This window comes from Pempheris klunzingeri, chromosome 4, assembly GCF_042242105.1.
Source record: "Pempheris klunzingeri isolate RE-2024b chromosome 4, fPemKlu1.hap1, whole genome shotgun sequence".
NCBI lineage: Eukaryota > Metazoa > Chordata > Actinopteri > Acropomatiformes > Pempheridae > Pempheris > Pempheris klunzingeri.
Genome location: NC_092015.1, coordinates 12,658,219 through 12,680,444, shown reverse-complemented (window position 1 = coordinate 12,680,444; position 22,226 = coordinate 12,658,219). Strand labels below are relative to the sequence as shown.

The following is a 22,226-nucleotide window of genomic DNA, read 5'->3' as shown; positions in this document are numbered from 1 at the left end:
TTGATTTCTCTCTCTACAGCAAAGTGGGTTTGAAGAAGAGTCCTCCACCCTTCTCCATCAGCAGCATCATGAAATGACAGTTAACTTGGTGTCAGTTGATTCCAGCAACCACCATGATCGATGTCCCACCCCCTCATCTGTCACTTTTTCATGCATCGTTTGTCTGGTTTTCAGCATAAATTACTTCAGTTTCTGTTTGCATTTCGCCTATAAGTCATGTAGGTGGAGGTGCTGTGGTTAGCACTTAGACTTAGACTTCTTTATTTTATCCCCCATAGGGGGAAATTTTCTTGTTACAGCAGCAACAATATAAACAGGGACAGTGAAAGAAACAAAGCAATAGAAAAGACAAAAAATAGCAAATATAAATATAAATATATGGATTGTGATGAAATGAAATAAATATTTACACCACTGTTGGTACACTGTTGCCTCACAGCAAGAAGGTTCCAGGTTTGAATCCCTGTTTGAACCTGGGGTCTTTCTGTGTGGAGTTTGCATGTTCTCCCAATGCTAGTGTGGGTTCTCTCCGGGTACTCCGGCTTCCTCCCACAATCCAAAGACATGCACATTAGGTTAATTTGGTGACTCTAAATTACCCGTAGATGTGAGTGTGAGAGTAAGTGGTTGTCTGTCTCTATATATGTTGGCCTTGTGATTGGCTGGCGACCAGTTCAGGGTGTACCCCGCCTCTCGCCCAAAGTCAGCTGGGATAGGCTCCAGCTCCCCCGCGACCCTGACAGATAAGCAGTACAGACGATGGATGGATGAAGTCATGTAGGTGTTTTGTTAAAAATATCATGTTATTTTTACATTAACTTTACCTTTTTTGTATGATGTCATGCTTTTGGAGAGTCCACTTCATCTTGAAAGAGAAAGACGGGGGTTATGCTACTGTGTATTTAAAGTTGTACTATTATGTCATTTTAAAATAAATAAAGGAATGTGGAATATCATACATGTATTCCCCTTGAGTTTTACTTTGTCACTTTTGCTCCTTGTTATGAGAACTGTCTCAGTTCGACATGCTTGCATCTGGTGATAGAAATAAGAGTATGCACACACACACATGCAACACAGAAACCAATGCTTGCATTCTGCTGCAGATGAGAAGAACGTTTGAGTCAGGCAGAATATCAAGAGCTCAACCCCAACAAATAGGCAGATCAGTTTTCTTGTAAGCTGCAGGTGACTTCCTTTCAGTCACATCAACTACCTTTTTGATACTTTCTATGGTTAGCGGAACTTCAATGTCTCATAATTTTTCCTAGTTTCCTTCCTGAAACTAAAACATGTTTCTCTGTATCTGATGTTTTTCTGATATGAGCTAGCTGTGGTAAGGTGAAAAAGGTCAACCTTTCTATACAGTCAAAAACAGTATCTTATATGTACAAGACATAAATATGGGTTTGGCAGCTTTTTCATGATTTATATTGAAATTATTTTAGACTAGATAATAGACTTATTCAGACTCCCTACTCTGCGTGTTGATGCCATATTTCACAGCACAGACACATAAATGACAGATGATCAACATATAAAGCTGCAATGTTAAATTATACTTTATTTTAAAGGGTTTTTTTTATGCCACAGGTTTGCTGCCACAGTGCCTTTGTCACAAAAAGACCAGGCCAGTCAGACAAAGGTAAGCAATACCACTTTCCTATGCTTGGGGCCAACAAAATATTTCCTGTAAGTTGCTCACTTGTGAATAACCAGAGAACATTTCTTAGATCGTGTTTCCAACATACATTACATGTTTTTTAAAAGCACAGTGGAGTAGCACTTTTTGTTGGAATAATACACATTAATAACCCTATCTGATAGATTACTGTTGCTGTTTCATTTCTGTAAAGCGATGAATCCATTTTTAGTTAACTATCAACAGCTGTGCTGATTTGCACTCCAAATATGTCGTGACTGCACAATCTGCATCAGCTCATGCTGAGCTACTGGCTGTTACTGATCAGTGGATATGCATGAATTGTAGTGCTGTGCCACAGAGTGAAATGCGTGATGAAGCCAGGTGACACCCCCTGTTGGGGGTACTGTGGGAGTATGAGGTACAGGGTTCATTGCTACGAGCCACCTGGTCCCTGTATAAGTGAGAACTGTGTCGGCATAGTCAAGCATGTTCTCAGTGGGTGTTGGCAAACATCAGTGGACACATACTGCAAAACCTACCTATACTTTGTAATGCGTTTTTTCATGTCCCCCCCCCCCCCCCCGTACTTTATTCTGCACAGGTCACATGATTTTCATACTACTTCCAGGGATCTTTTTCGTCCCAATAAAGAGTGGCATTTGCTCAACAGCTGTTGTGAAGATATTATTTCACAGATGACTGTTGAAATTCGGCCCTGTTGACAATATCTTGTCTTTCCTACCGATGTGAAGCGGGACTTTTTTAAACCTGAAAGAGGAAGTGTTTGTGTTCGAAACCATCGCTCTCATTGCTGTGCAAAATTTACATGTGGGGTTTCCATGTACAGCCAAGCGTTGCGTAATGTTTATTCCCCAGTAGGTAGCACATTGTTGTTTCAGGGTTCTCCTTTGTGTTTGCCTGTTTTTTGAGTCATGGCTGAAATCAACATCATGACATTTGGTTGGGTTTTTTTTTGTGAATTTATGAAACGTACAGAACATTCCATGCAGACAGTTTCTTTTAATAACATAAAGACGAACAGACAGTATACTCACAGTAATAAACAATAAATAACTATATCTTATAAATATTTTAAACAGGGAAGTAGCTGAAAGGCGGTCCTGCAGTTGAGACTATAATGATAATAAATTTATGAATGTCGTTGAAAATGAGGAAAGGAATATTTGCTCATTAATTCGGCATTTGTTTTACAGCACTTGATATATTTGTGGAATTACAATACACAACAAATGATTAAACAATAATGCTGACAAGGAAGACTGCTTAAAAATGGTTCACACGTAGGTTTTACTTGTCTAATATTTAACTTTTTTTTTCAGAAGCTTTAAGGGTACGTTACATGGGGTATCATTGTTGGCGCAAAATGCCCAACAGTGTGTAACTGTCAAACCGTTTCTCTGCAGTGCTCCCTACACCAGTTTCACTTCCGGCGTACAGCGCTGTAGTCACTTGTAAATATGCCCAGTGAGACCTGGATGAATGAGCTCTCTGACGTTATATTCTCCATCTCTAAATGCTCCTGCGACTTCAACCAACAATCACCAGCCAGCAGCTGTGTGGTTACCTCTATTTCCTTCCTAATTTCAATAACAGTCTGGTTTTTGCTCTGTTTTCCTCTCACAGTTGTCCCCTTTTCAGTCATATTTTCAATGCCAGAGAATTTATACACCCCAAATACTAACCAGTACTTCATGATGTAAGCGTTGTGTCATGTGGAAAAAGCTAGCATGTTGTTCCAATATAGCACTCAGACAGGTTACATCAGCATGATTTTATAATTAGCGTTGATGCATTTCACAGTGTATCAGTCAGCTGTATGTCACTGAGAGAGAGACGCACATTGTTCATGTTGAAGTCCTGCCCTCCCTCCAACAGAGGCAGCGGTGATAGAGCTGTCAGCAGGGGAAAGGTGTCCCCCAGTTGTTCAAAAGTTCTTTCTAAGTCATCTATAATGACAGTGTCCATTTGTGTTTTTTCAGAACAACTTAAAAATGTAATTCCCTTTTTGTAGGAGTCCAAAAAATCACATTTGCTGCCCAGTGGCCCATTTTCAATACACAGACTTCTGTATTGTTTGATTACTTCTTTTCCATAATGGCCTTGTTTATGGCACCAAGTACACCGACCTGCTCCTGAGCAGATACAGGATTGAGGCCCAGCCCTGTAGCCCGTGACCACATTGGCCAAAACTGAATCAGGAAGCACCTGTTTAAACGCCTCCTCGTCGTCGCAGGCATGAATCTGAACAGCGGAGGGGCTCTGGCTGCGATAATTACCCCCAGCAATAGCCTCCGTTGAAGACCCACTAGCCTGTCCATTCAGATGTATGGAAGAAGAATCAAGCTGGCAGCCCAGCCCCAACCCACTATCCTCCCTCTTTCTAGCGATGCCACCATCACTCCTCTTGTCCTGCAGGGAGAAAACTGTCTGACTGCTAGTGGAGCTCTCTGGTCCTCCCAAGCTCCCAAAGCCGCTGTCCTCTTGTCTCATCGGAGGACTTCCTCCACTGTTTGTAACAGAGCTTGAATTCACGCTGACCCCACTGTCCATGCTTGTCCTCCTGTCTTCCTCTTCATTGTCTTGTGTTATTGTAATGTGGGTCACTGGGACTTTGACACAGTTTTTTACTTCTGTTCTGTAACTGGACAGGAACCATCCTTTGTCTGTAACAACTTCCATAGTTGCCTCTCCAACAGACAGTGGAAGCCAGCCACTAGCAGGGCATTTCTGGGTTGAGAAGAGAGAAAAGACTTTTGTATTATTCATTGTTATAAAGTCACTTTTAGGAGCAAAGTTACTTAAGACCAGCTGAACCATGTCAGCAGTGCTAATATCAAGAATGTGATGAGGTATTTGCAACTGTGATCTTTTGCTTTTTCTTTTCACCGCCTTGACAACATTTGGTTTTCCACATAGATGACAGTACAAGACTGCATAACTGTAAATCATCCCAACAGTAATTCTGTGGTTTAATGTACTTACCAATGCAGCAGGTGTTTTCTCTGGACGTCTCAGGTAACACCGGATGATGGCTGCCATGATAGCAATTATGGCTAGCACACCCAGAATAGACAGGGATGACACAGCAGTTATGAACCATTCTGGAAAGAGCAAGAACAGGGAATTGATTTAATTCATTTTGTTTTATAGGAGTTATTGGTGAAAGACTTTCCCCAAAGTCCTAGATTTAAACCTGTATCATATTGCAATACAATCTTCCTTTCTCAGTAACTTCAAATAAAGTTTAAAAAGGACTAGAGTGACATTTTAGAAAGTATGCTTTTTTGCCATAAGTTATTGATTAATATAAAGCATGTGAGGTCGATGCAATGAGAGGTTACATTTGTTTTGGTAGTTATGTGCCATGCTTGCAGCAATTGGACCTCATTAATTTTATTATTGGCACATATAAACCATTAGCTACTGATACACATCTAATATTAGCTGGCACTGTATTTCTTTTCATGGATTGTCTTCATGTTTTTTTTTTAAATCTCACCAGCTAATTTTTTTTTTGTAATGTAATTGTAATTGTAATGTATTATTTTGTCTGATTGCTGTTCAGTGCTGCTGTCTCTTCGCTGTGCATGGTCACTCTGTGTGTCGTTTTTCTTACCTTGCTCAGGCAGCAGCAGGCACTGTTTAGGAGACACAGCACTGGAGGAGGGAGCTGCATTGGCCTCTACCTTGATGCTGATGCAGTATTCTCTCCCCCAATGGAGAGAACTGAAAGTCTTAGTCCTCTGATCCTCCCCCATCTCGTCTTTCAGGTATGCAGTGGTATTCTATCAGGTGAAAATCAAAATGCCATGCAGGTCAAAGCATTGTACAATAGGGGCTGCATTGTACACTATAGCCTGGGGTGAGTCAGGTTTAGATGTTGATGCAGATAAGTATGACATTGACTGCTGAAATTTTTTATTTTATTGGATCATTCACCTAAGCATGACCTAATCAGGATTTTTAAAACATAAACAACATATACTCACATACAAAATTGTACAGTTTGTCTTATGCATGGAAAATATGCCTATGAACATAATTGAAAATACTGCCACATTTTAGTAGAACTGATTCATTCAATACTTTTTTTTTTGTCCAGTGTGTCTGTCAATTTATTCTTTTGTTTGTTATTATGCCTTTAAACCTAATTCTGATGCCCACCTTACTATCTTGTCCTCTCTCCTCCAGGTAGATGGTGTAGGTGAACCCAAAGGGAAAGAGTTTTTTCAAAATGGGTTTTTGGTGAACATGAAGCGTTAGAGTGCTGGAAGTAGCCCACAATGTGAAAGAGGGATGCTGCAATTTACCTATAGGAAGAGAAAAAGTTTAGAAAAAACCTTAATAGTTGGCCTATATTATTACTTAACCAGCCCAAATACAGTGTTTTAACCCTATTACACTGACGTCCTACCAGAATGATAGCTATGCGTACTTGTATTTAGGAGGAATTTCTTCATTTTCCACCCCGACATGCCATCTTCTGTGGCTAGCTGAACTCTGACCTTGTAGGCACTGCTATAGTCATGTATAAAGCTGCTGAGGTCGCAGTAGGTGTTTGTGATCCCAGTGCAACTGGCCACAATGGCCCATTCACCATTGTACCTGAGGACAGAAAACACACCACTCAGCAACTGGATGGAAACAGTGGATGATAAAAAAAAAACATAATAATATCTAGCTAAAATCTCATTTTAAATTATATGAATCAATGGACAAAAATAATACAGTAAAGAGGAAAACAAAGCTGAGAAATTTGAATTGCAAAATAATAGGAATCTGGAGAACAAGACACTGTAAATGTTAACACTGACATTTTGTAGTTAAACTTACTTTGCCATTTCTACATTGTACTTGGGGTTTGAGGGAGCGTCCAAAGGATGCTTCCAATGTACCACAACATCCCCATCCCAAATATCCACCAACAGTTTGTCAGGCTGAGGGACGTCCAGTCCTGCTGCAGATAACAAGGGGGGGATTATGACATACATTCACTGCGCATTATTACAAAATCATTTATATTTACTCAAATATATGTTATTCAGGCGAGAAAGGAGACATTTGTACTGTTTTGATCAAATTCATGTGAAATGATAAGCCTGGTCTAGACATGCTAAGCAAATGCTTTAAAAGTTTTTTACTAAAAAAAAAACCCAAAAAAATATTTGCAAAGGATGTGGTCAGGAAGTGAAAAGGAACTGGTTAACGAAAAGACACACTGATCTTACAAATCATTTATGGGATCTCTGATGATAATGACATTTTGGGGGTTTTGTGGACGGAACAGACTTTTTCACATTTGTCATATTTACTTATCAGATTGGAAACTGAGTGAAATCATATATGTGATAAATTTTCTATAAAATTCTTTTTTTCCCCCCTGACACCTACATTTTTAAAGATTTCCTGTATTTCATCTACTTTCACATAAACTGGTGTCTGTAACAAATCCATAATGATAATCAAAAATCATTGTTAGGATAACCATAGTAGAAATAAGATTAAATAAAACTATAAAAACAATCAGACGTAAAATACATTGTCATAAAATGTGTTAATTACCTGACACACAGCTCATGAAGAAAATCAGGAAGACAAGCATTGGTGTCATATTCCTCACATCCATTTCTGGTATCTGGAGTGGTATCCTCATTCAGTCATAATCCACACAGTATCTGCCAATAAAGTCCCTTATTCCAGCCACCAGTGAGGCTAATCAGATTGTAGAAACATGTCTTGAGCTCAACAATTCAGATTTACATGAAGTGTTGATAGATGTTGACAAGAGGGAAGCAGCTGTTCCAGCGCTGATGTGGTGACCGTTCATCTGTGGAAGAAATAAGAAGAAGCAGCTTGATTTTGCCTTAATTTACATTGTGAACGACCTTCCTCCCTTGCTCAACTCCCACAAGATGATGCGTTTCCTGTTGCGACTACATAAATGACGCTGCTGCCAGTTCCCCCACCTCTCTCTCTCTCAGCCCTTTTCCTTCCTATTTTGCTTTTTCTTTTCCCCTTTCCGTGCTCTCAGCAGGTCAATGATGTACAGTGAACTGCTATTGTGGGCTGTTTTTCTTTTTTTTGTTTGGCTCAGAGACAAAAAAAGGGAAGTGTTTAGGGATCCCCCTTATGCTGCTTTTAATTGTTTTAGTTAAATAAGAGAGGCTTTCTGGTCTTTTTAAAGAGAATTTGTATTGTTCAAATTTCCATGGTTTTCCTTCTAAAAAAGATTGAACCAGTAGCAGACTGTTCTTGTTTGCCTCTGTTAAGTTTGCACCTTTTTGACTACTCTTCTGTATGTATTTGCAACGTTTCCTGTCTGTAAAAGCTCAGTTGTGGTCGGCACCATTGCAGGTGTTTTTCTTTTTGAAAGAGTAATGATAGAGATGGTGGTGAATTAATAATTTCTTAAAATACAAGCCATTACTTGATTTATCAATAGACATAAGCTATGATTTTATATGCATCAGAGACATACAGTATAATTCCTCTACATTACTGCTACTACTACCTACTACTACGACTAATAATAATAATAATAATAATGTTAATAATAATGATAATAATATACTACTAGTGTGCAGGTTTTGAAGCTTGAATTTAAATCTTTCTTTCCCGTAGTGGCTTAACATACTTTACAAGGAAGTAAGTAAACTCATGTGAACCAAAGTGACATTAAGAGAGCCATGACCTTTACAAAAACCTATCAGCTACCTCTATCTATGGTCTCAAACCACAGTGGTCTTGGAACCGTCTCTATCTCTCCCACAAGCACACTAGTTTAACATTTTGTCAGTTATCCATTTACACACATTTTTGATTTGATAATAAAGATTATTGTGGGTGTCTATATGAAATTACGAATTGCCCTTTTACCATTACCTAGAAGTAGTTGGCTAATTACTAAAGTGTGACATTACCAGTCACCACTCAATGCAATTACCGTTAGTACTTCTGTTAGATAGCGTTTAAGCAAGGCCTTATGATTTCACACATACATCTGCATTTACCTCCTGCATCTGCTGGATACGACTATGTAATAAATGTGAAATAACAAGATGGATTTATAACACAATTGCCCAAAACCTAAAGAGATGTTTACTGTTGAATCAACTATCTCACTCTTATCTTTTGTTTACATTACATTTTCACTCTTTTGCACATTTTGCCTTTTTTTAACTTATTTTTTTGCACGCTAACCTAATGTTTAAAATGAGTCCCACTGAAACTGCATTGATAAGTTGTTAGCAGGCCTGAAGTATTTCTACACAAAACAGGAATGCATCAGGATGTTCAGGAAGAAAAGTCACTCAGTTGGTGATTGTTTGCTTTACTTTGTTTTTTTCTCCTTCTCAGAAAGGCTAATCCAATCCGGTGCTATTTTAATTCTTATCTTTTAATCCTTTAGAGGTAACTCCATCTATCTTACTTCCCAGGAAAATCATTGTTGTGAATTATGGGAAATTTCTACCAATATTTAGTGCAAAAAAAAGCTTGCACATTTACCCAAAATCTTGTTATCACTGGGCAGGACCACAATTTGTGTGTAAAAGTGCCAGTCAATCCAAAGCACAGTTAAGATAAGATAAGATGTACTTTATTTTCCCCGTGGGGAACTTTTTCCTGGACTCCGTCCAGCTGCAGTTTACAATATAGAAAAACAACAGAATAGAAAGAACTAAAATTAAAATTAAATAAAAGTGCAGTTGTGCAGAACAGATTTCAGCTGCAAGTACTGGAAGAAGTTTGAATTATCTAAACCCAAATGTATCTCAGCCTCATGACAATTTATCATATCTCAGTCATTTAGTAACATACCAAGCTCAACAATGTTTTTATTTTGCTACATGTTGTTGGAAAGAGGTTTACCAGGAGCTGTCAAACGTGTTTCCTTAGCTTCCTTCTGGTATCACATGCTAAGTGTATCAAAGGGCCTTTTTTAATCTGTTTTAGTGTGAAGCTGTTTCAACACAACATAAATGTCTTAAAATCAGTAGTTTCTCTATTCCCTCTTATTCTACATGGAGGAACTCATTATTTAAAGCTGTTCTACTTTTTATCGAAATGCATTTCAGAGAAAACACATTTCTCTTAACTGTAGCCAGATATGTGACCTCAGTTTCACTCTGTGATTCACACCTCCTCTTGACATGTGACTGTGTAAGTTTTTGTTCCTGGTAAAAGCAAACACAAAAACCATGGACCTTTATGTCAGTGTTGCCTTTTGGTTTCTCTCTTGCAGGCAGACAGATAGATGCTGAGTAAATCTGACCTGTGGGAGCTTCACTTAAATGTCAGATTGTTTTGGTGTTGATGGGGGACTTTTCTCTGACAAGTCACTTGCTCTGTGAGGAGTGCCCAGTGGCTACATGCACACAGGTAGAGACTGTATACAATATCACCCCCTAGTTGTGTTACATATGTTAACACCTTTTTATCTATCTCGAGCTGCTTCTCATAAACTCTGTATCATTCAGTATTTCGGTAACAGTAGAATTTTTTTTTTTCTTTTCTTAACCTTTATTTGTGTTACAGCACACATTTGTGACAAATAGTGGGCAGAGATGGGGGTAGAGGGTTCCAGGAAGGCTTTCAGTCAGGTTCAAATCTGGGACATTGTGGTTATGTGGTGTGCATTTTAGATCACGAGGCCACCAAAATGCCCTATATTCAAAGTTTTGTTGTTTAGTATGCTGTATGCAGGCGATCACACCGCGCTGTCAAGCTATATTGTTCCCTATAAGTCCAACATATTGTGCCAGAGTGAAAGACGCAGGAAAAGCATACATCGAGAAGCAACTTTTGTAAGCAGTGGAAAGCTTACAAAGGGGATACGCAGCAAAGGATAAGCCTTATGGGGCAAGTACCCTGACAAGTAGGGATCAACCAGACATTATGCAGAAAACAACAGTGGTTACTGATTGGATCTCTGAAATTGGAAGGGAAATTGGGGAAACATTAAGGTTTGAGAGAGGAAGCCAAGAGTATTTAGAAAGTGAATGTAAAAGTGAATGCAGAGGTGGACAAAGAAATTTTAGGAAGATAGCTCCAAAAGTTTCCAAAACGTGAGATCAGTGTGCACAAAGTTACCACTGTAGGGACAGCTAAGATATTGCCTGAAATTCACAGACAGGCTCATGAAGACACCCAAATAGCATTTTAAAAATAGCATTGCATTTACAAATGTGGACACACATTAATCATTCATTTTATTTCCTCCCTTTTCCTCCAGCATTTACTTATACTGCCTGTGAGCTTAGTGTGATGTAAAATCTACAGATAAAACATACGGCCTTAAACTGAAATATGAAGAGTTTAATTGTAAGTGAAAACCATTCTGTCTCAGCTTCTTTCTGTCATTCTCTGTGGAGAGGAGGACATTTTGGTTCAGGGCCCTGACAGCTCAGCTGGTGTCATTTGAGCCGTAAAGGAGCTTCACACTGTGAAACAAGCTTTGACAGACGCTGGCTACCACGAAACCGGTCGGGCAGGTGGGAAACTGGTGCACAGAACACGCCCGTCTCTGTGAGGAGAAGAATGAAGGGTTGAGAGAATGATGGAGGCTACAGGTGGGAGGTGTTAGACAAGGAGGGGGGAGGCAGACCTACCTGCTTGCTTGGATGAAGGTCAGTGACAAACACACAATAGAGTAGAAAGGAGAAGAGAAGAAAACAGAGAGGGACGAAGAGGTGTTTAATGTGGCACCACCATGCTCTAATCACTGCTCTGTAACTGAGTAAACGCCTGGATGTGAAAAAGCTCCACCCACCTGCTCTCACCTCCACTTTCCACTCTCTGCTGCCCTGAGTCCGATGGCAAAGCATGACCCGGTAGGTTCTTCCTTTGTCTTCTCTGTTGTATTAGCAAAAACTCCTGACAAACGACGACTATCTTCCTCCAATCAATATTCAAACTTCCTCCTTAATCAATGCTCACCTGTTACTCAGACTGAATGGTGGTCCTTGTTCTGTTTATCTGCTTCTTTATTGGCTCTATTTGAGTTTCAGTGTGTTGATTTGTCTGTAAACCTGTGTGGTCTCCATAAACCTGCTGTTCATTGCAGGGATTATAGGCTGAAGTCAGAGAGTGTTAGTTTCAACCTGCCACCTGTTTACCTGGTATTGTAATTCTGTTTTTCTTTTTTGAAAGTCATTTTTTATAGTGTACTGTGTATATCCAGCTTTTCATGAGCAAGATTTTTAGATGATCCAGTGGGTTTTTTAATTGTTTTATTGGGATAAGAAGTAGTAGATATTTTCCACCCCAGAGTGGAACACCTAAAAATCTCAGATCAGTATTGTTCTTAAGAGACACAACATGTACCTGTACCATAATTTCTTTTTAAGCCTGACAGACAAGACAACCAAAACACAAAGTGACACTTTAGTTTAGCTTTGTAACATTATATGGTCATAGTCATTGTTTGAGTGAAATATTGACCTTTTAGATGTCAGGTGAAGACCTAATCTTTTAATTTTTCTAGTATTTTTCCATGATAATGGCTGATAGACAAACTATGCAAGATGATCCAAGTGCACTCTGCTGGGAAATATGATGAACCTGCTCCTCCACCTATTTCAGCTTGGTCAGTTTACTTCAATTAAGTGGGGTGTATGCTGCCTATAGGCCTATTTTGAAACTTGATCAGCATGCAAAAGAAATGGTCTTATGAAACACCTTTTGTAGAGAGTCCACCCATAGCCCTCTCACCTCGATAGATTAATTCCTTTCTTTTTTTGACAAAGGACATTTTTTTCCCCCTATTTATGAAGGTGTGACCACAGTGATGAGTGAAGAAGTCTCACAGCAGCTATGGAGAAGCCATCACATTTGGTTTGGTTACTGCTCAAGGCTGCACTAATCAAGACTAGATTGACTGTATTGTAACAAACACTAACCCAATGACTGATTTCAGAAGTTTAGTGCAAGGCTCTGTACATGCCAAACTGCTGATTACAAAGAAATCCTTCTGAAGTACTCGCACAGAAGCCGCTGTCTATAACAATGTTCCATTTCTCTTTTGATTTGTAGGATTAACAGAACAGATAGCAAAGACCCCTGACAAACTTTTACATTGTATTACTTTCCCTAGATACTGGAATGGTTTGGCAAACATGTGATCAGCCCACATTGTGCTCAAGCAAGTTTAGTCACATAACATTCAGCTTTTATGTTCCCAAGTTGCATTCCACATACCACAGTGTACGTAACGCCGTGGCAGACTTAAATATCTGAGCCTATCTGATGGGCAAAGGGTGAAAAAAATAAAAAGTTTGATTGCTGTGAGGCACTTGTGAGCATGAAGTTGTTATGCTTTAAGGGCGAAACAGTTCCAAATACTTTTCTAGCATGTAGGGCAGCCTGAATGGCACTGCATCGTGCTTTCTTCATTTATAGGGCACTCTAGAGGGCACTTCATCAAGTTATCTTGTACTGTGAGCCACCGTAGAGGGCACTATCATGCTTCATCAGTCGTCATCCAAGAGGGCACCTGTGCTCTATTTTTTGGGGGTTATCAATCCTTTGAGAAGTCATTGTGCTTTAGAGGTGTTGGTGTGTTGACTTTTGTGGCTTTGGGCAGACCCAGACTTGCTGTTTCCCCTGTTTGCAGTCTTTGTATTGAGCTAAGTAAGCTTGCTGCTAGCCATAGCTTAAGGTAACCATATTTTCAAATCCCCCAAACCCTGATCCTTAAATGTTCTGCACGTTTATACAAGAACACATGCATGCGCTTATGCATGCACCATAGGTGTTCTCATTAGATACTTTCCTAAGTAAGAATTAAGCCTCCTGAAGCTTATTAGAAAAGGCCACTTTCTCCTCAGCATGACAGCTAGCCGTTAAAGTGACTGTCAGAAAGTGTCATAGCTTAGCAATAGCCTTGACAATGCCACAATGAATGATTTACACAAGTACCGACCAATCAGATGCACGCTGCTTTGTTTATGCTAATGAGAGGGACAGAAAACGATCAACTTCTTATGTAACTGCTAAAAACAAGTATAATATCATAATTATTATTCCAACTGTGGGGAAAACTGGAACAACTTGGCAATCAATGTTGAAAACTGGGACATTTTAATGTTTTAGAGATAATTGTTGGGAGTCGGGACACCCAGCTTGAAACTGGGACAGTCCCAGACAAACCAGGACATCTAGTTACTGCACTCTGGCTACATAGTTAGTTAGCATAACAACACAAGAGAGGTATCAACCCTCTCAGCTAACGCTCACTAAGAAATAAATCTATTTCCCAAAATCACAAGATCACTTCAACTTATTTCTAACATTAACTAATTCATCAGTCCTTTGCCTAAACACTGGCTCTCCTTGACCTTTTTTTATCTATGTATTTTCTGACTCAACATCCTAGTTTGCATTAGCTAAACGTCAACCATGTTCAGTTAAGCAGGAAGTGAAGATTGTTTGAACGTTGAAAGTTGTCCCTGCCATTGTGGTGGGAAAACAGCGATACACAGAGACAGAGAGATTTGGCTATTACTCAGGCTATTGTTTAACCAGGGAGAGAGTCTGACTAATCTATTGATCTGTTTCTATGAGTCACTTGTGAGCTCATGATGGAGCATTAATCAGTTGAGTGAAAGCACTCTTGCCACTGCTTCCTATCAAAACCTGAGTTTCAGTCACCTTCCTCACCCCTGTTACTTCTCATTTGTGAGCAGATGTTATCCCACCTGTCCCAAAAAATCAAATTCTGATTAAATCCTTTGTTTGAAGTACTCGTTGTGGCTACTGGGAGCTGTAAGTCAAAAAAGGAAAGGGGAGATAGATTGAATAGAAAAACGAGGAAATGAACTGTAAAACCTTGATTCTTGAAACACTGTTGCCAGGGTACACCAATTGTGTCTTTGTGTGTCAGGCTGTTACCCATGTGTGGAGTTAAACATAAGCTTGATAATGGCGCAAGGATTGCATTGTGGACAATGGTCTACGTGCTCAGTCTTGACAACCAAAAACAAGCAAGTGATTTGCCTCCCTATCTATTGTCTGTTTATCTACTGATATTATTACCCCTATTAAATATAGCATGGTGTCTTGTTTCTCAGGGAAATATATGACACAATAATGGCCAAATCATTTTGTTTGTTATTACAATGCGCAATTTTATCTATATAACGACTAATTCTAGCTATTTACTTTTCCTGTCTTGTCTGTCTTGTCCTCATAGAACGAACCCCCTCCTCCTTATTACTCTGTTGCCGTGCACACCCAGCCCCCCCTCAAGTCCTATGAGGAGGTGGTGTACGGCGTGGGTCCAGGCCTGACACCTCCCAGCCAGCCTCATTACATCCCCCAGTACCCACCCCCTGTGGTTGTTCCTCAAGTCACACGGTCAAGCATACGTGAGTGATATCCGTGGCTCTCAGATTTTCCAGGGAATAACATGGATGCAGGTGTACAAGCAAAACAAACTGGGAGAAAGTCGCTGCAAGGATTATTAATGTGTGTTCGTGTATATGTTTGTGTACTGTTTGTGTACAGCCCCTAGCAGTAAGAGGAGGAGATGCTGCGACAATAATGCCCAGTGTTACGGAGGGTCAGGGGGAACCTTATTGGTACTCGCTCTGCTGGCACTGGCCATCTGGCTTGGAGGTACACTGTTTACTCATACAGATCACTGAACATTGTCATTAATATTTATTTGCAACTGTAGTTTATTTAGGGCTATTGTAACCACATGCAAATTACATGTTAGTCACGATGTTTCCTGTGCCATTGTGGATCTGATGACAGCCGATTTTATTGCTCTTTTATTTTTGTTTGGTAATAAGACATAGTTTTAAAGGGTTGTAAGTTGGAGTTTAGCAACAGATGTTTCATGTTAGTATTTATTTAGTTAAGGCTGAGGCATATGATCAGTATGAAAATAGACAGAAGCATTTGTGGGAAGTGGATTACCTTAGGATACATGAAGTAGTTATAAGAGATTAAACATTTTTAAAACAGTTGCTGATATTCGTTAAGTGACGTAGACAGGGATGACATATTCATTTAAGCTCAATTTTACTGTTATTTCCTGCCTACTTTTGGTTTTAGCTCCAATTCAGTTTTAGTTAACTATAACAATGATGGCGCACCCTTCTTACCCACACTCATTACTACCCACTTTTCCCCAACGACAGTTCGTTATGGCACCCGGCTGGCAACAGGAGCGTTCTTCTACAATGACGATTATGATGACGAGAGTGAAAATCCATCTTTGCCAAAGTTCGACACCTGCCCCAACAATACTGTCCAATGTGATGCAATAAGAGACTGCCAACTAGGCACTGACGAAACAAACTGTGGTGGGTGGGCACGTTCACACACAGACACACACACACAGACCTTACCAGAACGAGACTAATACAAGGACAGATGGCCGAGAAGGATGGACAGGTGCTTGACAGCCAAAGGGATGCACTCAAAATGAAAAAAATTGGTGGAGGAACCTCATGTTCAATTCTCATTCATGGGTTTGATAATGGGGATAATATTCTATGATTTAAAATTCTGTGAAAATTTTGGACTTCAGTATCAGGGAATTATATAATGTGAAACGAAGAAAGCAGAAAGAAAGTGCACACAGCAGCATATTGGCATTTGTCGAGCTTATTTCATATTTGATTTTTGCTTTCACTGTAATTGTTGCTGCAACAGCAGCAGCACACAGGCCGAAGACTCCACATTACTGTCACATTGTGTTAGGCATAACGCACTAAAGAGACACCATTTAAGTTGTCTGCTTTCTTCTTCCTGTCTTCCCCAGTGAGGTTTGGCAAAGACAGCAGCCTGCAGGTTAGGACATCTCAAGATGGTCGTTTCCTACCTGTGTGCTTTACAAGCTGGGACCAGAGCTACGCCGACCAGACCTGCACTCAGCTGGGATTCAGAAAGTAAAGAATCATCACTCTAACCCAAAGCTAACTTTACACAAAGAGCGCTAAACGACACACATACTAGCAAACTTTTGTAATCCAATGGATTACATTACTAATTACAAAAATTGCCATTTAATTTGTATTCAATAACTGTATTTCAAAGACTCCACTCTGCACACATAAAATAGTACTGAACATTGGTGCATTTTTGCTGAAGGCTGAAAACCATTTTGGATCAGCACTCCAGCATCGAAATACTTATTGCCATTCCCCATCAACATTCAGAGCTCGCTCAGGCTTCATGAAGAAGTAGTTTTGCCAGACCCAATTTCAACAGCAGCTAGCAAACATGTGGACTTCTGCCTCCAACCTGTAATTTGCCCACTTGAGATCCATCTAATTTCTCCTCACCTGCTGCTGTGAATTCAGGGTTGAATTGATTCTCCATGGATCTCTCCAAGGTGTCTCAGTGTGAACCTGAAGGGTTTCAGACCCAATCAGATGGCATTATTTCGACAAAATGGTCTCTGTATGTGCAAGTTTATCTATTCAGCTGTCTGAACTGCCCTTCTTTCTATCTACAGGTCTTATGCCACCAAGCCAATGAAATCCCAGGAGTCCATTGGTTTAACAATGATTTCCAGATCACATTCGCCTATCCAGGGTCGTGTAAAAGTCAGGTATGCAGTTTAGTCCTTTCTACCCTCCCTGTTTCATACACAACTCAGGCTTAGTTCTCAATTTTCCAATTTCATTTTTTGTCATGTGAAAACACATTTTAAAAAATGCCCCCCACAGACGTATTTTTTCATATAATGTTACTTTTATAATAATATCACAAAAGCAGCACATTAGTTTAATATATGTTCTCATGTTAACTGACATGTTTTTCTCATTGTGGCATTACGTAGTGCTTCCTGTCCAGACCAGGAGACTGTCTCCCTGCAGTGTATCGGTGAGGAGCCTCCATCTGTTATCTGTGAAGTCCTGTCACACACATGTACACATGGCACTCTCTCTCTCTCTCTCTTTCTCTCTCTCTCTCTCTCTCTCCCTCTCTTTCTCTCTCTGTCTCTCTCTCTCTCTTTCTCTCTCTGTCTCTCTCTCTCTCTTTCTCTCTCTCTCTCTCTACCATTTCTCACACCTTTTTCAACGACAGCAACAAAGCATGTATAGTATTTGATCAATATCACTTGACATTACTGTTGTGTTTATGATCATTCGGAAATCCTCTGAAATCATTACTTGCCTTCTTTGAATCTTTAATCTGAATTTAATTCAGAAAACCTATATAATATAAGAAGTGGGGTGATAAGGTTGAATTTCAACCAAGAGAAAACCAACAACAACAGATCAACAACAGTCATGTTAACCTAAGCTATCAGTGCTCTTTCGCTATCGTGCCTGCTGGCTACCACTTACCTGAAAGCTATGCAGACACTTTCTATGACAGCAGCTGCTGTTCATATTGTATATGAGTGGAAGCTGGTGTTTCATAAACACCAGCTTACAATATGTACATCTTCTACATTCACACGATCTATACCATGTGAGATGGCAAAATTATATATACAATAAACATATTGATATTCAGTGCAATGATCCATATTTCACTGTTAAAATAAATGTGTCAAAAAATGTCTTAGAATCACTGATTTAGAAAACAGAGCTTTGTAAAGCAGTACCACAATATGATCACTCTATTCGCCACCATTTTACTGAAACTCACCAAATAATATTATCTAATGTAATTATTTCTCAAGTCATATATAAAGGATGTTTTAGCTTTTTCTTTGGTATTGCACAGCATCACACATTGTCTTCCGTTCCCAGACTGTGGTCGGCAGCAGTCTACATCGCGGATCATTGGGGGCAGTATAGCTAAGACGGGTCAGTGGCCTTGGCAATTGTCACTCCACTTCAGAGGATCCCACGTATGCGGAGGAGTCCTGATCTCTCCTGATTTTGTGCTAACGGCTGCTCACTGCTTCCCAAAGTAAATGACACAGAAAATGTCTATATGCAATCTTTATCTTTTATTTTTAGACTCTCAAGACTCTTGTTTAAACAGAACTCATAGATTGTAACTGTAGAATTTTATATAGTTCATCTGATAATATGTGAAACTAAATCTTGAGTCCATTGCTTTCCACTGAATAGTCTCTTTGTATGTCAAAGAAGCAACTCCTTAGCTCTCTTGGCGGAGCACTGGGAAGCGTATGGTGGAGTGGTGTCTCTGGACAACCTACCTACACCCTACCAAGTTAAGAAGATCATACTGAACGAGAACTACAACAGCAAAACTAATGACCAGGATGTCGCTCTGCTCATACTTGCATCTCCAGTTCTTTTCAATGGTTAGTGTCAGAAATTGGTTCTTACATGTGTACCTAGGTAGCTGTTATGGTGGAAATCCTTCCAGCAAGAGAAAAGTAAGGAAAGGCTTTCAATATTATTGCTCCCTGCTTGAGAATATACAAGAAAGAAAGCCTTGTACGATGCAACAAAAGCTGTTCATGTTGTGAGAGGGAGAGTGTGATCATGAAAGTGCGGCCTAGTGGGCGACTGAAATGCGTGAAACAGCCCCTCTGCTGCCTGAACCGGGTTCAAGAGCTTGTGTCAATAGATGTTCACTCTGCAGCTGAAATGTCCTTGAACACGTCACTAAATTTCTGCAACCTCTCGAAATGTCTTTGCTCTGCGGATGGAGAAAAATAACAGCCCTGTGGACATTACTCCTGACAGTCACTCACTGATTTCAGTATTGTTACATTAATCCACAGTTTGGTTCCCATTGCGTCAAAGAGTGATGTGATATCTGAGAATGAACAGAATTTGGTCATTGTATAGTGGTGGTCTATACATTAATAAATGCTTTGTTTATGAAACATAAACCAAAATCTAACATTGTGTCACAGGCTGAAACAAACACAGTGACTACCATGAAGATGGTTTTCTCTTGCTGTTGACTCTAAAGTTTTGAAAGTCTGTGCTGAGTCCACACACATACTAGTAATCAGATTTGCCAAGCCCAGTGTATGTGTGTGTGTGTGTGTGTGTGTGTGTGTGCGTGTGCATCTGTCTACAGTACTGGCCTTTGGAGCACACAGGATTGCTGGCGTGTTTGTAAAACTTAAATATGTCCTTTTGTGTCATCCAGATAAAGTTCAGCCAGCCTGTCTGCCATCTTTTGACCTGCAATTTCCCCAAGGAACCAAATGCTGGACCTCAGGTTTTGGCACCACTGAGGCAGGATCAGGTAAGATATGGAGCCACGTACAGTAGTACACTAAAAATGTAACAGTCTCCTGCCTGCAGTCAGTCAAAACAGTCAAACAGCAGGCAGATAGTCGTCAGAAGAAGTACAGGCAGGCCAAACACAACAGAAGGGAACATGGATGATCCATCAGAGAATAACTAATCTGGCCTCTCTTTACTGGAGCTGATGGCAGATGAACAGAAATGGCAGTGGACTAGCTGTTGTCATGGCAGTCAATAAGTTAATTCTCTTGTTATTATTCAGCGACTATTTTGGCATCTTTCAGAGAAAAATTAATGTGTATTTTTTACTCCAATGCAGGCACTGTCTCCAGGGATCTGATGGAGGTGACTGTGGACATCATTAGTACACGAGTGTGTAACAGCCCCAGTGTGTACGGAGGCGCCGTGACCAAGAACATGCTCTGTGCTGGCGACCTGGCCGGAGGCAAAGACTCCTGTCAGGTGAGCAGTCGATAACAAAGGATGGGTTTACAGTTATCGATGAATCTACTTTTAACATCAAACAAATGCTAGAGTAAATCTTATGGTGACTGAGAAAGAGCTGTATTTTCCAGGGTGATAGTGGTGGACCTCTAGTGTGTCAGGGACAGAGCCGTTGGTATCTGGTGGGAATCACCAGCTGGGGAGCTGGTTGTGGTGAAAGAAACAAGCCTGGTGTTTACACCAAAGTCAGAAGTGTTCTGCCCTGGATCTACAGCAACATGCAGGTAAGAATAAATGGAGGAAAACATTTTAACTAGTGTGGGAGAGCATGCTTGATTTCCCAATGATAAGGATGCATAAGAATTACTGTAGGTCACAGGTTTTCTCCATCTTACAGATGCCGTGACGTCCCTTTGTCTCCTGCTGGCGGTCTACTTTCCCCCTTCTCCGATGAACCCTGCACTTTGAAGTCATCTCAGAGAGATGGATGGATTTACACATAGAAGAACGAATTGATGAGGAAATACTGTTGACCCAAAGACACACGGATGAAAGGTTTCATGGGGAGTAGCAGTGTGACAGATTGCACAATTTAAACACAGGACATCTATACTTATCCTGTCACACAGCAGTTATGTGTATTACAGCACCTGAACCTGATTATTGATACAAGCTAATCGATGCACTGGCTTCAGTCTTGCATTCTTGATTTTGTACTTCTATCTTTTGGTGTCTCGGCCATACAGGATACTTCTGCTTAACTGCATGTTAAGCAAGCTTTAAAGATGGCTGGCCCTTCTCTTATGTGTTCTGTGCCAATGAAACACAGTCCACTCTACTGTGATCTCCTTAATTGGTTAGAGAATGATAAAAATGATTGATGATTGTAGAGGTGTGTTTTTTCTCAGGGACACATCTCAGGCTTTTACACGTTGACTATTGTTTACCATGTTAAAGGATTAAATCTGTATTTTTAAAGCTGTACCTTTTTTTTTTTTTTTTTACAGATTTTTGGTTTGAAATGACTGGAAGGTACAAAAACTTTTGGAACTGGTCCAGCAGATAGCGTCTGCTGGCAGTGGAGAACAGCTGGTGAATGGGCTGTAATGGCTCCAATGTAATCCTTCGGGGCGATTGCACCAGATCAAAGTTCAAATCCACCAGACTCCATTGACAAAAATCGGTCAGTTTGTTTATGTTATTACGTGTTACAGAAATATTGTATTGGATGCAAACTAACCTTCCCGCAAAAACACAAACAAACTAACTGATTGAGAGAGCGTTAGACCAGCAACTCTCACGTAAAATTACTCTTTTTGTCAATGGAGTCTGGCAGCTTTGAACCAGGTGATATCACAGCTGTTTCTGGTTAAACAACAAGGATCTTACAGGTCTGTCTCTGAAATGATCCTGTCTGTAATGTTGTCAGACACACAACCTGAGCGTGGCAGAGCAGCAAAAACATACTTTTAACATACTTTGATCTGGCGCATTTGCCCCAAAGGATTCACCGCCTACTTTTGGCTGCTGGCGGAGATGATCTACTCGACCAGTTCCAACCTGGACCAATTTGTGCCTTACAGGTCATCTCGAGCCTAAAATATATAAAAATGGGGCCCAGGTTTAAATTCTCTGGCATTATCTTTTAAAATAGAAAAGGGCATTTTATGTATTCACTTTGTGAAGAAAAAAGCAATGTGACCCTTGACTCCCTTAGTGAGCTCTTGTACTCACACTGTGACATTTTACAGAAATTGTTCTTTTTACATTGTGTGTTAATCTGTGCGTTGTATTTATGTGCATTTGCCATGGTGTCTAACAGAGTTTTCTATTGGTCTAATGTGTGGGATCACTGAGCATATTATACATTATTATACAAAATAAAGATCAAGGAAAGTCCTTATGATGGCGTTGATTAATCAAAGGACTATCACAATGACAATCACATACCACATAAGGCTGGCGTGACGATG

At 40.1% G+C, this 22,226-nt stretch overlaps 2 protein-coding genes across 3 annotated transcripts; one reads left to right on the top strand and one right to left on the bottom strand.

Annotated features, from left to right (window-relative positions):
* Nucleotides 1-2,664: 2,664 nt before the first annotated feature.
* Nucleotides 2,665-7,486, bottom strand: il10ra (interleukin 10 receptor, alpha). Of its 2 annotated transcripts, none has more exons than XM_070829491.1 (7): nt 7,229-7,486; nt 6,500-6,623; nt 6,102-6,271; nt 5,831-5,976; nt 5,283-5,451; nt 4,649-4,767; nt 2,665-4,393 (listed from the first exon to the last, which is right to left on the bottom strand). In XM_070829491.1, the coding sequence occupies exons 1-7, from the start codon at nt 7,317-7,319 to the stop codon at nt 3,461-3,463; spliced, it is 1,752 nt and encodes a 583-aa protein (XP_070685592.1). In that variant the 5' UTR covers nt 7,320-7,486; the 3' UTR covers nt 2,665-3,460. The 2 variants fall into 2 exon arrangements, with proteins under 2 accessions (XP_070685592.1, XP_070685593.1); XM_070829492.1 differs by having other exon boundaries at nt 6,500-6,620.
* Nucleotides 7,487-11,356: 3,870 nt separating this feature from the next.
* tmprss13a (transmembrane serine protease 13a) lies at nt 11,357-22,156 on the top strand. The gene is made up of 13 exons (XM_070829494.1): nt 11,357-11,496; nt 14,856-15,030; nt 15,170-15,280; nt 15,811-15,975; nt 16,437-16,563; nt 17,133-17,228; nt 17,460-17,503; nt 18,382-18,544; nt 18,727-18,905; nt 19,709-19,807; nt 20,129-20,271; nt 20,385-20,537; nt 20,651-22,156. Exons 1-13 carry the CDS (start codon nt 11,479-11,481, stop codon nt 20,657-20,659), a joined length of 1,482 nt encoding a protein of 493 aa, XP_070685595.1. The 5' UTR covers nt 11,357-11,478; the 3' UTR covers nt 20,660-22,156.
* Nucleotides 22,157-22,226: the final 70 nt, after the last annotated feature.

What these genes read in the sequence shown, in the direction of transcription:
- tmprss13a (XM_070829494.1), top strand. An exon ending in CAGGGTCGTGTAAAAGTCAG is followed by an intron (nt 17,229 to 17,459) that starts GTATGCAGTTTA and finishes GGCATTACGTAG; the next exon opens with TGCTTCCTGTCCAGACCAGG. An exon ending in GAGGCAAAGACTCCTGTCAG is followed by an intron (nt 20,272 to 20,384) that starts GTGAGCAGTCGA and finishes TGTATTTTCCAG; the next exon opens with GGTGATAGTGGTGGACCTCT.
- il10ra (XM_070829491.1), bottom strand. Translation starts at nt 7,319, where the DNA reads ATGAGGATACCACTCCAGATACCAGAAATGGATGTGAGGAATATGACA. An exon ending in TACAATGTAGAAATGGCAAA is followed by an intron (nt 6,272 to 6,499) that starts GTAAGTTTAACT and finishes TTCTGTCCTCAG; the next exon opens with GTACAATGGTGAATGGGCCA. An exon ending in AGAGAGGACAAGATAGTAAG is followed by an intron (nt 5,452 to 5,830) that starts GTGGGCATCAGA and finishes TTCACCTGATAG; the next exon opens with AATACCACTGCATACCTGAA.